This window comes from Coprinopsis cinerea, assembly GCF_000182895.1.
Source record: "Coprinopsis cinerea okayama7#130 chromosome 7 map unlocalized cont3.7, whole genome shotgun sequence".
Classification (NCBI taxonomy): Eukaryota; Fungi; Basidiomycota; class Agaricomycetes; order Agaricales; family Psathyrellaceae; genus Coprinopsis; species Coprinopsis cinerea.
In genome coordinates, this window is record NW_003307538.1 from 2,823,694 (window position 1) to 2,837,862 (window position 14,169).

Sequence of the window (14,169 nt, forward strand, 5' to 3'; positions counted from 1 at the left end):
AATCCAGGGTTACACTCATTTCCTTCCACCTTCCTCAACACATCCCAGTCCCCTCCCTTCCTTCTTTATTTAACTCCTAAATTCGACTATGGGCTCTGCACAAAGCGGTCTTTCCTCCCAACTCGCCATTACGCTGGTCGTCGTCGTCGGCGCTCTCGGACTGGGGTACACGCTTCGCTCGGCCGCTCCGACGCAGCCTGCAGCGTCTTTGACCGGTGGTAGCCAGAAAGCCCAGGGGTCGAAGAAGAAAAAGAAGAAGGGGACTTCTGCTGCTGCTGCTGTTTCCCAAGAAACCACTGGCGTTTCTACACCCGCGAGCCCCAATGCTCATGTCGTTCCGTTCCCAGAGGTCATTCCCGGTCAATTTGACAGCGCGCCACCAGTTTCGGATACTCCACAGGCCCAGTCTTCGTCGGTCTCGAAATCCAAGAAGGGGAAGAAGAAGAAAGCCAAGGGTCAGGCGCAAGACGAGTCTGCTACTCCTGTTGCACAGAGTTCTGACGAGCGACGCGCCGATACCGCTACCGCCACCACCACCACCTCTTCTTCCAAGTCCAAAGCCCAGAAATCTCCCAAATCCAAGCCGGGGCAAAAGTCATCATCGACATATCTAGATCTGGCGGGTGGATCTTTGCACCAGTCTTCCGCCTCGGTGGACACAGACGGATCGTGGACTCGCGTGGAACGTCGCAACAAGGCTGGTTCTGCCCACCAGCACTCCGAAGCTACCACGAGTGATGCGGGGATAACCACCTCTCAAACCGGGAATTCTTCGCCTGTGGCAGAGCGCACCGAACTCGAGGAAGACGAGACGCCCTCCCCAAATCCCCGAGACTCTGGCGAAAATCGTCGACGAACGCTCGCAGAGAAACTTTTGCCGAAAGCGAGGAAGACCGGAGTCGAGGAGTGAGTTCTTTTATTCTTTTTGGCCCTTGTTTTTTTTTTTGGGGGTGTTTCTGGGGCTTTTGTGGTCATGCGTGGTTTACTGATGACATTTTCCTTCTTTACCTTGGTTGCGTCTTCGTGATATGTGGGGTTTGAATTGGATGTGCTAGTCTCCTCGACACGCCTGACGTTCCGACGTTGTCGCGGGTCATGCGGATTACGCCAGGTCCAGACGAAAAACCTGCGTCGGGTTTCTCGTGGGGTGACTACGAAGACGTGCGCGTGACTGATGGTGGAGAGAATGACGCGGACGGGGAAGATGATGGATGGGGCGTTGTCAAGAGCAAGAAGTCAAGTAAGGGATCTTCTCTCCATTATCCAGTCTCGGCTACTCACCTATACACCCAACTCCAATAGGATCAACGCGACAAGCTTCCAGCTCCTCTCCTCCACCCCAAGCCTCCCAATCGACGACACCGCAACCACCGACGAAGAAACAGCGCCAGAACGCAGCGAAGCGCGAGGCTCAGAAGGCTACCAAAGCTGCAGCAGAGGAAGAAAGATTAGCAGCGCAGGCGCGTCATAAGCGGGAATTAGAGCGGTTGCGTATGGCTGAGCAGGCGAAGAAGTCGTCGTCTGGAAAAACGGTTAGTGGTGGGATGAAGGCGACTGTGGATGAGCGTGGCAAGTTGGTTTGGGAATAAGAACACTGGCTTTGGCCAAGTAGTTTTCTCCCCCTTCGTTCCTTTGTTCGTTCACCCGTTCCGCGCAGGAATTGTCGGAGATTATGGTTCCGTCGTCGGGTATTTATGTATCGTTATATACCCCCCAAGTAATACGTGCGTTTGTCTCTTATGGACAAGAGCTCCAAAAGCGGATTTGACGGCTCTTCTCAAGTCGAGGGAATGATCTATCATCTCGCGTTTGGACGGGTAACAACGGGGGTATCGGAGGATCATTGAGAAACTATGGGGAAATCGGTATCGAGAAGTTTAAGAAAACCGGTGATAAGCTTCCGCTAAACAGTAGGGTACTCGAAAACATGGCAAGGGAATACATCGGGAGATTTTTTGAAGGAGATACTGGATACTGGAAAGGGTCCATGGAATGACAACTGGGGAAAGATGAATGGATGGATGGATTGTTGTTGGTTGAATGTCGAATATGAATATTGTTTTTCGCAGAGTATGTACTAATGCGTCGTGCCACAAAGCGTTTTTTTGAAGAAATGCTGAGAAATGAGAGTTTATCGAAGTACTTCAACTTGGAAGAGGGAGCCAGAGCGAGGTTGGGGAAGGCGAAGCGAAACCGATGCTTTAAATTCAGAAGAGAGGAGAGGTAAAGTCAAATGGAGAGAGAAGGCTGGCGGAAGCGAAAGGAAGGTGGGTGGAGCTTAAACCCCTTCGAAGAGGATTAGCTGAAGTCAAAAGAGGTCGTTCGGTACATAACAAAAAAAATGGCGAAGGGCCAGGTTGCAGGTCGTGGTCCATAGTTCATCATCTATCCCGACTGGGAAAAGTCGAAGTGGATCCTCCACGACTCCTCTCGTCTTCAAGCCCAGGGAACCGGCCTGAAGCGTCGCTCATGCGGCGACCTGTGCTATTCTGAGGGGGGAGGTGATGGAACGGCTGAGGCGGGTTGAGAGACGGGTTAGTGCCGTCGATATACAGTTCTGGAATAGAGGGTGAAGAGATGGGGTTTGCGGCGGATCGGGGCGGGTCGCTGCGGTAGTACGGGGGGTTGCTGAGTCTTCGAGAACCGGGCGGCCCTCGTGACGCAGACGCTCGCCCAGCGTGAGCGTCTGCGCGGAGTAGTTTTTTGACCCCGACGGTTCGGTACTGTGGTAGGAGGACGTGGTAGAGGCTAGCGAGTGGGGGTGGGGGTGAGGATGGTGAGGGTGAGGTGAACGTCTGCTACTCAGCGTGGCTGACGAGGGTCCCGGAGATTTAGGATCTCCTCCTCCTCCCCCTCCTCCTGCTACAACTGCCGTTCCTACTACCCCTCCTGCTCCTGCTCCCGCAACAACTCCTACCCTCCCACTTCGACTCGGCGGCGGCTGAGTGAGTGGTTGGACGGTGGAAGCTAGGGGCGACGATGGGCCTGCGTTACGGGTAGGGGAATGACTGTCTTCAGGCCGCGGGTATCGATGAGGAGGGAGGGGCTGCATTACCGGAGGTGTCCCATCCAGATGTGGCTGGTAGGGTTGCTGTGGCGTCAGCATCGGAGTATAATGATAAGGCTGGGCTGCTTCGACTGAAGGTCCGGGTTGGGGAGGCATGGTCTGATAATAGGGCACGGTGGTTTGGGGCGCCGGAGGCAGCATCCGATGCACCAGAGCCCACAGTTGGTCAAAGCGAGCCTTGAGCTCGTCGTATTCGGCCCTCGTTACATATTTCTCCCTGTTAGATTTTCGCGTACGATTGGATGGATGGATGGGTGGGATGGGATGGAGGCAAGGGGCAAAAAAGGGATTAATGAGGTAAATCTGCCCGATTAGGATGCTTTTTGCTAGACTCAAACTTACACAGGTTCGACGATATGCCACTGGCACTTTGCCTGTTCGCCTCGGCGAGAACAGGGTGCGCATGGTTGATTCCTGAAGACCCGGGTTTTTGTCGATGCGTGAGCCCTAGATAATCGAAGATAAACCCAGTGCGTGGCTAGCTCACCGGTCACATTTGATTTTACGCCGCTTGCATTCTGGAGGTGAGGCGACGAGCACCCCGTGATGACATCACAAGGGCAAGGGTTGCAGGGATTAATCGCCGACCAGATCCAAGGAGCCAACGGGTAGGGGAAGGGGTTAGAGAGCCAGAGGGGTTGAGTTTCCCGGTTACACGTATTACGAGCAAGGCATGGGGACGCACCAGTGCAACTCAAGGCCTGTCGCCGACGTTTCTTCTTTGGCGGGCCGTGCTGATCGAAATCGTCCTGTTCAGACTCGACACCGCCATAAATCTCCGGTTGTTCACGCTGAGGAGGAGGCTGACCGGCCCCGTCAAGCTGGGGAAGAGGGCCAGGCGGATAATGCGTTGATCCACCAGGATAGTCGTACCCAGCACCTCCCGTCGTCAGAGGTTGAGACATTCCGGAGGGAGGGCCTAAATATGGGTGCAGTTGGCGGATGGAAGGGAGAGAGGTTTGAGAGGGAGGCTGTTGGCTCGTCGCGGTCGGCATTTCAGATCCTGAAGTCGTCGTCGGGCCCCGTCGCGAAGGAAGCTCTGGACTGTCGTTTTGCCTGGAAGCCTGCATGCAAGAACTGTCGCCGTTACCGGCAAGGAATGGCAGCAGCTACAAGTGGAAAGCACGGAGGAGCACAAGAGAGGGGCATGAGTCAAACCGAGACATGGAAGGAACCCATGAAGGTCTTATGGACGGTTCATATGCACGATTGAGACATCTCGTGGTTCCTCAGCCAATAACAGGTACCACCGGTCAAAGAAGGACTAGCGGTTTCAGTGGCAAGGGCTATTATTTCCGGTACGAAAGGATCGTTTGAACGTGACCGAAATAGTAACCGTACGTTATTCCGATCTGTAAACCAGAATCCCGGTGATACAGCGCGACTGACGGACTAAAGTTAACCTTGGCAAGAAGCGTGTAAAAGATCAATATGCAGGATTTTGCGATGATCATGCTATATCGTCATTGCTGGGAGGCCAGAGCGTAACTGTAATTCTAATCTCTTCAACGGGAGAGAGGGAGAGAGAGGGAAATGGGATTCTCGGAAATTGTGAGCATTCCTATGAACTACTAGAAACTGATAGAGTTAGGTCCGAATATTTGACCCGTCGGGGAACGTCGAAGTCTTGCTCGGGAACTAACCCCAACGGCGACCGACCATCCCTAGGCATCCGAACTTCAGCTTAGTCTCCATTTCTTCTCGCGTTGAATTTTTATCGGACTTGTCATGGTCCATCTAGCCGCACCATACTCGAGAGCATGGCCCTATTATATGGTAGACCCGCAGAAGGCGCTACGCTACGGTGAAGAGAATGCCAGATTCTTCTGGTTGTGATTGAGAAGCACAGAAGCTGGGGGGAGTTTGGAGCGAGTAAAGTGCGGTCACAGCGCGCGTTTCGTTCCGAAATTTACCCTATTCATCCATGGCTTGTGCATACATATGTAGGTAAAGGTAACTTGGTATTGCCCTACTGTTAGCAGGCATGATCGTGCGTACTAATGGTAAGCCCGCAATCTCCGTCCTTCGCTCTTACCGCCCGCCATCTTCCCCAGCGCTAATACAGTCGGATCCATGCCCCTTATCCTCACCTTCTCCGAGAGGGTAACGATCGGTCTTGATAGAGCAGGTATGTGTTCGATGGCGTTTCAACTTGATTATGACTCCAACTGTACTCGAATTCGTGACCTTGCCTCGTTGTACCCAATGTAAAGGGTTGCGTCATCCTCTCGTTAGGTCCAAACGCAACTTTGCGATTTGTCAAATTTAGACAAGGGGTAACGCCCAAAGGGGGCGATCTGGAGTGATCTCACTGCGTGTCCCTTTTGTAGCGATCCTTTCAGGTTTCCTTTATCGTTGATCACGGCGCAAAGGGTTCCAATGAAATGCACCAAGCGCTCACATGTCCAGAGGGACGAGATTGCAATCAGGACATACGGGGTAGGCAATTTACTTTCTATTCGACGCTGTAACGACAGGGACAGATGAAAAAGGATGTTTCTAGCTCTGATTAACCGCAGCATCAGTGAGATAAACAATCCACGGTATGCCCAGGGCCAGAATTGAACGTCTATCTACTCGTCAGCGTCTTGCTCACCACAAATTAGCGGAGGGGCTTGCAGGAGATGGCCAACGAGATGACTGTAAGGAAGAGAAAATAATTCACACTCCGACCCAAAGTACATCATTTCGGCATGGTCCGTGCGCCGTTTCCTTGGGTATAAAAGGGATCACGCGGCGACGGCGGTGGCTTTTCTTCATCGAAAGTTCACCTCGCATATTTGGGTTGCCTCTTTCGAACTCCACGAGAGGAACTTGATGGACGAGCAAGGGAGAGCAACTTCTACCACCCAAGATCGCATTGGCACACTCAAGGCCAACGGCGGCCCGTATGGGAGAGACATCTCCTCCCATTCATCTCCTAGTTATTCTTGCGTACATAGCAGTAGTGTCTAGGAGCCCGATTCCGGTCGAATTAAATCTCTCTTTCCCACAACTCCGTTGACATTGGGAACGGCAGCAATTCGCCAGTTCTACTCCAGTTGGATCAATCGATTGCGGATGCTATGAGCGTTACGCGTAGCGCCGTACCAGTCGAACCCTACGACCTCTGAAAGCAGACGCGTTTGGAAACTTCATACGTACTTTGCAAGCGGCCGGTGTTTTGTTATAATTCCTGCACCAGAGTGTTGGGCCTATAGCACTTTTGCCGTCGTAACCAACCAGGAAGCACGGCTATGTGCGGGTTTTATGACGCAAGGTACACGAGGAGTGTCCCAATAATGTCCGGTATTTCCGGTGTGGCAATCCGTAAAGTCAAACCATGTTCAATCTCGAGGCACAACCTTTTCGGATCTTTCACTGGGACAAAGGGAGAGTCGATTTTTGGTTGAGAGAATTACGGACGGATGAATCAGTGGTCCTGATGGTGGAAGAACTAAAAATTGATCAAGTATGCGTGCACTTTATGGCAGTCGGGGCTAAGTATCAAAGATTGGGCAAGGCCGTCTGGACGAGTATTAGGAATGGGCGTCAAACTGGTGATTCAACTTTCGTGACATCGGGCTTTGGCGACCACAAGCTCTCGATTCAAAGGCAGAAATTCCTCGAAATGTAATTCCTTACATATTAATTTCCGCCATTGTACAGTAGTAAGAGCTAAAATGACTGTCGATATCTCCCTTTCTATTATAGGAAATGTCAAGGGCTGCCCAGCGTCCTCCGGCAGGAGTCTTTCCAATGATGTGCACTGGGAACTATTGGGTTCAAAAATGACAGAGGAACCTGGCGTATCTGTCAAGCTGGGCTGCGCCCACTGTGCCAGCTGTGGCCCTCCGCTGTCACCGTGGCTTTATCAAGGGTACTGGTGGAACGCGGAGCAAGCCACGAGCGACAGTAGAGTGTCCGCGGCGTCCGCAGTGACGGGCTACTGGGCGTTGGCAAATCCCAGGGGAAACGGAGCAGACGATGAAGGAGGTACGAGCTGGCAGCTCATATCCCTCAAGGCGCACACACAGTGTCATTCAGCTGTCCGATATTTTTGGCGAGCTGCGAGAGTGACTTCCAGGATTCCCGCCTATACCCGAGCATTACCTTTCAGAAAATGAATAGCCTTAATACAAACGGTCCCCATGTGAACGCAGCCAATATGGACCCAATGTTCTAGGTTCTGCGGTCATCAGCGGGTTGGGTTTAAGCGACTTGAGGTTCTGTGCGGATAATTTGACCTTCCTCGCACATAACAGAGTGCCGCCCACGGCCTGTAGAGCGGTGAAGGACAGAAGCGACCGCTGAGATTCATGTTTTCTTCCGAGATAATCATCGTCCGCAATGGACGAGCGTCTTTTACACCGTGTGGTCCACTTGATTTATTACCGGTCAAACAACGAAATGAAGCCTTCTTCAAACAGCCGATGTTTACCATCCTAGAGTCACCTGCTACATCTGGATTCCGTCAAGGAATGCACTGACGGAGAAGGGTATGGTATAGAATCGAAACGAAGATAGTAGTTGGCCGGGACATTGAACAACGTGAGCAGGAAGAAGTTATGGTCCCCAAAAATCCAGTCTGTCGGCTCGACAGGGGTGGCCGCGTGACAAAGACTCTTAACCCCAGAGCCAGACGATATGGAGAAGATAGGGCAGGTGGGGTGAAGGTCGTCTCCCTAGTAAGATCCACTAGTTCGAGTAACCCGAACCAAAGAGATGAAACCGTTAGATCCTGCAAACGCAAACGTCCGGGCAGCCAGATTATTCGGGAAATGGTCCAGAGCCAGCAGAACACGCTCTAACCTCGTGTCCTTCTAACGCCCTCGTAGAGTCTCGCCGACGCATATTTTGGACGTGGCGTAAAGGCGCCAAGTGGACATGTGAGCCTCCCTCTTCGAGTAATTAGACTCAAGCGGATGTCCACGCCAACAACCGCGTCTAAAAGTCCGAGATATCAGGATGGCGATGCATCTTCTGTCAAAAAGAAACGGACATACACACAGGTCCAAAACTCGGTGCTACAGGAAGACCCCGCTTCTCGTCAATGGCCGAGAACTTGATTCGAATAGACACTGAGAGATGATTATGACGTGATGTCCAAAACGGCAACTCGCAGTCGCCCAAGCATGGGCCAGGCGCGTGGCATGCAACGTGCTGAACCTGCTGACTTGGCGCTTGTATGGGCATGTACAGCCAGGATGAAAACGCCGTTGATGACGAGGGTTCACTGGAGATGGCCGAAGTTTGACTCTCTGGGGGCAGTACGATCAGAGTAAAACGAGGCAGCAACTTTCGAGCCTGGTCGGCCATTACGAATTTAGCCGAGTCGATAAAAACCAGAAATTCGGGAAAACCACGGGCTGCTTGAAGCGCAGGATAAAGGGTTTCTGCTAAATCGAATCTTAACAGCTTTCCCGCTGCTGTAGTCCTCGTCGATGGACTATCGCATCCACAAGCGCTGTTAGACTTTGAGCAAGACTCAAGAGCTTGACGGCGCCCCAATTATCTGGCGAGTGTCACATCAACCTTGATTAGGCGGATAAATCCGATGGACGTATGCATATCACTCCCTTGCTCCATGGAAGGTAGGAACGCGGATTTATCCAGGCAAACGTCCGCGGTACTCGTTGCCGCCCATCTACTCCGACATGTGCGCAATCCATGCGAAACGGACTGTTGCAGTCGGAGATGGACACGGATCATTTGCTGAGCGGATCAGGAATTCGTTTTCACGACGAATTGTGCGTTTGGGAGGACGAAGGCAGGCTCAACGATAGAGAGAGCAGATATCGTCTGTTATGAGGATGTCAGGAGTCGCAGTTGAGGCCTGCTTGTTCGGAATCAAACCAGATGTTGGCGGTGCCGGTTGCCGGGCAGCCACATATCCAGGAAGCGAGTATTCGGCCTCTCGTACCAGAAACGACGGAAACTAGTCCTTAGGACGAGGTAAAGCTCTAGAAGGTTTACAAAAAATCGGTCTCAGCGCAGGGAAGCCCCTGAGAAGTCGGAACCGAACCCACCGTCCTCTAGAAGCCAAGGGTGAAGCCCCGTACCAGAAGCATAAACTGCGGAGTTCGGGTCTTTAGGCTTCATTTTGCGCCGGGTTTTGACACAAAGGACAGCTTATGGACACTGGGTCAGAGCTAGTCTTGGGCCGCTTCTATTTTCTATCTGGAATCGGCACCGACTGTAAACTTTTGAATTTAGAGCGAGAAAACTGTATGTACTCACGATAATTTCTTCCCTACTCGGTCCACAGTGCGGACGGTTTCTAGGCTTGTTCACGATAGGTTAGCCGAAGCTTCAATGAGAAGAAATCCATGGGAGCCATAGCTCGAGCTGGAACTTGGTCGGTTGGGTTATCCAACTCGGCTGTCAACCAGGGTGGAGTCATGGGTGGGGTGTTCCTACTATCACTAAAATCAACGATTGAGAACCTAGCTTAAATCTTTACAGTGTTCCCTGTGGATGTTTATTAGCGTTCCAGTTCAAGAAGTCGAGCAAAGAGCACCTGCTGGGGATGGGGAGGAGAAACAAACCACGCCGAGCAGGTTGAAAGGGTTCCAACAGAGCCACCATCAAGTTCTCGGCGATTGCCGCCCTGCAGGGATAGGGGTCACTGTTGCAGCCACTTTTGGCATCGGTCTGTCGAGGACGATTGATTGACTTTGACCAAGACTTTCTTGCAATGCCATCACCTCTACACCTCTACCTGTGAAGTCCAATGAAGGCTGTTCATATGATAGAATCATGGGCGCTTAAGCGATACACATCTTCTAGTTGACTACAACGAACTGTCGTACATTACTAGGTATTCATCACCACCGAGTCCCTTCACGATTCTAAGCAGGTGTAAATCGTAATTCGTAAATCAGTCCACCAAAATCAACTTGCTCGTGATGCTGAGCAGGCTAGATTGTTGCATAGGTTATTTATTCTACTGACTCCTTGGTTGGTATCGCTACTAGGTCTGCGCGACGTCGAGGTGCCTTTTTCCACATTCCGCATTCCGACTTCAGCCTCACGGTTTGGATAGTCGTTGGTGAGATAACTGTCATTGATCGGGGAGGTGCGGTGACTCCGGAAGCAACGGACGACGCCTGCGCGCAGCCCTCCGACCGTCGTCGACTATTCCTGGGCCGAGTGGGGCGTTGGGATAAGTAGCCACATGACTGGGATGGATTGGACCGCGCAGACGGGTTCTTGGTTGCCCTCGATCCTCTGTATCAAATGAACATAGAACGGGCGAGATAACTCCAACATCCACATCCAATGCAAGTCGCCGGGATGGATCAAACGCCTCCTAAGACCCATCGCATACCCAGAGGTAGACCGGCGACTAGTAACGCGCTCCACAATCCCATTCCTAGATCGAACCCTTTATCCCAAAGTGCTGACCGGACTGCACCTGCAGCAGCACCACCACCCCCTCCACCGAAAATCCCACCCCCTCCACCTCCACCGAAAAGTCCACTACCTCCGCCCCCTCCCCCACTCGACGCAGTCTCAACCGGCCCCCCAGCCTCCCCCTCCACACTCGCCAAAAACCGATCAGGCAGGTCGTCGAGGTTGATTGCGCACGCTGCGACGGGTGTCGTGAGGATGCAGTCGCCCGTGAGGGTCAGCGTTGGTTCCGCGACGTAGCGCATTGTGGCTGTTGAGCCTGCTGTGCCTACTATCAAGGTGGCTGGTGGGTGTTAGCCGGATGTAGGCATATGCGGAGGAAGAGAATCGGGGAGTGAATTGGGTGGTTGGAAGTATGGATGACGGGATGAATGGTGGTTATCAGAAAGCGGTTTTAGAATTGGTAGTGGTGGGTGTGAACAGGAACAGGAGGACAAAAAGGACGGGTTTGGAAAAAAAAAAAAGGTACAACACCAAAAACCTGAAGCGAAGAGCAAAACGAATCTAAAGAGTAAAGCGTAAAGGGTAAAGACTTACCAGGACCAGGTGTTCGATCCCCAGGACGGTCATACAACCCCCACGTCGTCCGCCCAGATGAATCTGATCCTCGAATAGTCGCACTAACAGGTCGGTTGTCGTCTCGGTTCCATGCGAAGGGGATGTAGGCTAGGTTTTGTTGAGCTGTCACTGCGCCGACTACACGAGGAAAAGAAAGAAAAATAACAGCTCGTCAGCGTCTGCAATTGAAAGAGATAGCGGGATATGACGCACCAAGTGAGAGCACCAGGCAACCACTTGTCCAGATCGAACTTCCACCAAGCATATTCCTTCCCTATCCTATCCTCCACAATTATAAAAGGCTATTAGCGTAGATTAAGCAGCGGGGACCGCGAGAAAGCCTAAGCGTGTGAGGCAAAACCAAGTGGGCGGTGGTGGTGGTGGACGGGAAAGGAGTCGACCATCACGGCGAACAGAACCGAGCGTTGCTTTTATGTTGGGGGGAGGCGTAATCGTGAAGCACGGACGTCGGAGCCCACATGTAAACGGGGAATTGATGTATGGTGCTTACAAGCTACAACCTCCGGCGCTCTCTCGCCAACACCGAAAATATCACAGTTGCGGGAATCGAGGCTGTTGCCATCAGAGCTTGGCGTTGAAGAGGGTGCGTCGTTGGCTTGATTCGGGCGCGGTTCAGGGGCTGGAGGGCCCGGTGCGAGTGAGTCGAGACCGTTATGCGTCAGGACGTTGTCCTTCGAGCTTGGTGCATAGGCTGGCTGGTTGGTGAAGGGACCGCTCGTCGTTTGCTTCCTCTTCCGTTTCCTGGAGACCACGAATGAGTGATATGGACCTAGATGGACTGTGGTCGTTCGATTGTTGGGTTGCAGGTTGTCCTTGATCGAAGCTCGTCTCGATACCGTCGTTCTCCCAGTCTTGACACCTCATCTCGCCGTCGAAGGTTCCAAGAGAATACTTATATTCCATATTACTACAGACAGATCGTCTAAGAACGATAGTCACCATTAATCCTAACATATTCCTGGAGGGCTCCAGTCAGCCAATGCGCAAGAGACGACGAGGAGAACTACTCACATAGCTAAAGTCGCAAGTCCAGTACTGGGCCTCCCCATCACCCATTCCTCCGAGGTCGACCAGCAATTCAAAGTCTTCCTGGGTCATGATCTCTTTTGCGCGGTCTTCATCGACGTTCTCAGGTTCGCCGTTAACCAAGACAGGGAGAGGAGCGGTGCCGTCGGCGGGAACGATCGTAACGCAGACCTTGGTGGTGTCGATGACGGGAGGAGGGGTGTTGGCGTTCGTGGGGGAGAGAGGGACCGAGCCGGTAGCAGCGAGGATTCGACCCCAGTTGGCGTCTTCACCGTAGAGCGCAGTCTTGACCAAGGCAGAGGTGGAAATTCGAGAAGCGATGCTGTGAGCGTCCTTGTATGATGGGGCACCCTTGACCGTGACCGTAACAAACTTGGTAGCACCTTCGCCGTCGCGAACAACCAACTTGGCGAGGTCAGCCGCGAATGTCGTTAGTTCTTGCTTGAATGCTTCGTAGGCCTGGGGAGTAGCGTCTTCGTCGATGATGGAGGAGGAAGCAGCGCCGTTTGCGAGGACGTAAATCGAGTCGTTGGTGGACATGTCGCCGTCGACGCTGATAGAGTTGAAACTTCGGTCCACAGCGTATGTGAGTGCGCTTTGGAGGCTGCGAGGCGAGACGGCGGCGTCGGTGAGGATGCATCCAAGGAGGGTGGCGTGGAGTTGTTTCTTGAACTCGGTTCCAGCAGGACCCATGTCGGGGTGGATCATACCAGCTCCCTTGTCCATACCAGCGAGCTTGTATTCGACGCCATCGATCGTGAAGGTGCGAGAACGGAGTTTGGGGAACGTGTCGGTCGTCATGAAGGCCTTGGCTGCGCGTTCCCATGCTGAAAAGTCGGAGGCGAGCGAACGGGTTGAGCTGGACTCGGCTTGAGAACGGATTCCTTCGACAATCTTCGAGATGGGGAGGTTTTGGCCAATGACACCGGTCGACATGACGAGCGTTTCGTGTTCGAACTTTTTCGAGGGCAGCAGCGCGTCTGTCTCCCTCACCATTGCCCATGCATCCTCCATGCCCTGTTTACCCGTAACAGCATTGGCACAACCGCTGTTAACAACTACACCTCGCGCGTATCCCCCGTTCTTCTTCAGGATTTCATTTGAGACGATGACTGGGGCAGCTTTGAAGGCGTTTCGAGTGAAGCAGGCGGCGGCAGAGGTGGGTTGGGAGGAGGTAGAGAGGATGACAGCGAGATCGGGAACTCCCGCGACTTTTTTTACGCCTGCATGGATGCCAGTCAAGACATAGCCTTTTGGGAAAGAGGAAGATGGGAGAGGAAAGTGGAGGTGAGCCTTGGATGGCGTCGGTTTGGAGTGGATAGGGATGGTCGAGGAGAACCTCTTGAAAATGAACGGCGCCGACATGGTCAGCCTCCAAGGATTTTGGGTGTGGGACGCGTGTGGGATGTTTTGATGGCGGCTTTTATCTGATATGATTTGGGGAGGAGATTGGAAATGACTCGAACGTCTATTTCGCGATTGGTCTGCTGTGTCGAGTCCGAACGAAGACCAGACGGTGTACTGCCCAGACCCTTCTATCTCGGAAGAACCGAGTAAGCTTTATAGCTTCAGGACTGCTGTGAAATTCATGTGATAGAAGGAATTATTCCCAGCGTCAAGTTGCAAGAAGTCGGGCAAGCGCATCGTCAATTGGAGAGGAACCAAATTTAAGATGAGAATGACAGACCTCGTGTGTTTGAGCCGTCAGGAATTTAGCGCCCAGAAAAAGAGGGCAGTGGAACACAGCCACCATGGATCGGGCGAAATAGACGCCCTATCGTCCAATTCGTCCTGGGTCGGTAAAGCCACGTGGACCCCGCGCCGTTGCTAGATATTTCGCCAAGAACGACACCGAGAAGTAGAGCTGAGGTACAAAGGACAACTGAAAGCTCTCCAGTGGGCTGGCGTATAGAGATTTCTAACAGGATATGGGTGACCACAATTCGTCCCAGAGGACTTTGAGGAGGCGCGTACGTCGGTGTTACGAGGGAGAATAACGGGTCCTGGTAGCCGTCTTTTAGGTCTCTCTACTTGTACTCCTGCATCCTCATTAACTTCCATGAAGTTACACCAATTAAATAATCAAGTCCGAGGGAATAGCCACC

At 52.6% G+C, this 14,169-nt stretch overlaps 5 protein-coding genes across 5 annotated transcripts; 2 read left to right on the forward strand and 3 right to left on the reverse strand.

The window, feature by feature from the left end:
* Positions 1 to 88: 88 nt before the first annotated feature.
* On the forward strand, positions 89 to 1,589 carry CC1G_08397 (hypothetical protein; the record flags this gene model as incomplete). Its single annotated transcript, XM_001831828.1, has 3 exons — positions 89 to 906; positions 1,056 to 1,240; positions 1,303 to 1,589. The coding sequence occupies 3 exons, from the start codon at positions 89 to 91 to the stop codon at positions 1,587 to 1,589; spliced, it is 1,290 nt and encodes a 429-aa protein (XP_001831880.1).
* Positions 1,590 to 2,381: 792 nt separating this feature from the next.
* Positions 2,382 to 4,062, reverse strand: CC1G_08398 (hypothetical protein; the record flags this gene model as incomplete). Its single annotated transcript, XM_001831829.2, has 3 exons — positions 2,382 to 2,748; positions 2,817 to 3,514; positions 3,574 to 4,062. 3 exons carry the CDS (start codon positions 4,060 to 4,062, stop codon positions 2,382 to 2,384), a joined length of 1,554 nt encoding a protein of 517 aa, XP_001831881.2.
* A 2,327-nt stretch (positions 4,063 to 6,389) lies between these two features.
* Positions 6,390 to 8,115, forward strand: CC1G_08399 (hypothetical protein; the record flags this gene model as incomplete). Its single annotated transcript, XM_001831830.2, has 5 exons — positions 6,390 to 6,606; positions 6,761 to 7,042; positions 7,312 to 7,336; positions 7,557 to 7,734; positions 7,885 to 8,115. 5 exons carry the CDS (start codon positions 6,390 to 6,392, stop codon positions 8,113 to 8,115), a joined length of 933 nt encoding a protein of 310 aa, XP_001831882.2.
* Positions 8,116 to 9,839: 1,724 nt separating this feature from the next.
* On the reverse strand, positions 9,840 to 11,282 carry CC1G_08400 (hypothetical protein; the record flags this gene model as incomplete). The annotated part of the gene is made up of 5 exons (XM_001831831.2): positions 9,840 to 9,897; positions 10,001 to 10,189; positions 10,454 to 10,730; positions 10,997 to 11,155; positions 11,231 to 11,282. 5 exons carry the CDS (start codon positions 11,280 to 11,282, stop codon positions 9,840 to 9,842), a joined length of 735 nt encoding a protein of 244 aa, XP_001831883.2.
* A 678-nt stretch (positions 11,283 to 11,960) lies between these two features.
* On the reverse strand, positions 11,961 to 13,429 carry CC1G_08401 (arginine biosynthesis ArgJ; the record flags this gene model as incomplete). The annotated part of the gene is made up of 2 exons (XM_001831832.1): positions 11,961 to 11,996; positions 12,050 to 13,429. 2 exons carry the CDS (start codon positions 13,427 to 13,429, stop codon positions 11,961 to 11,963), a joined length of 1,416 nt encoding a protein of 471 aa, XP_001831884.1.
* Between the last annotated feature and the right edge of the window lie 740 nt (positions 13,430 to 14,169).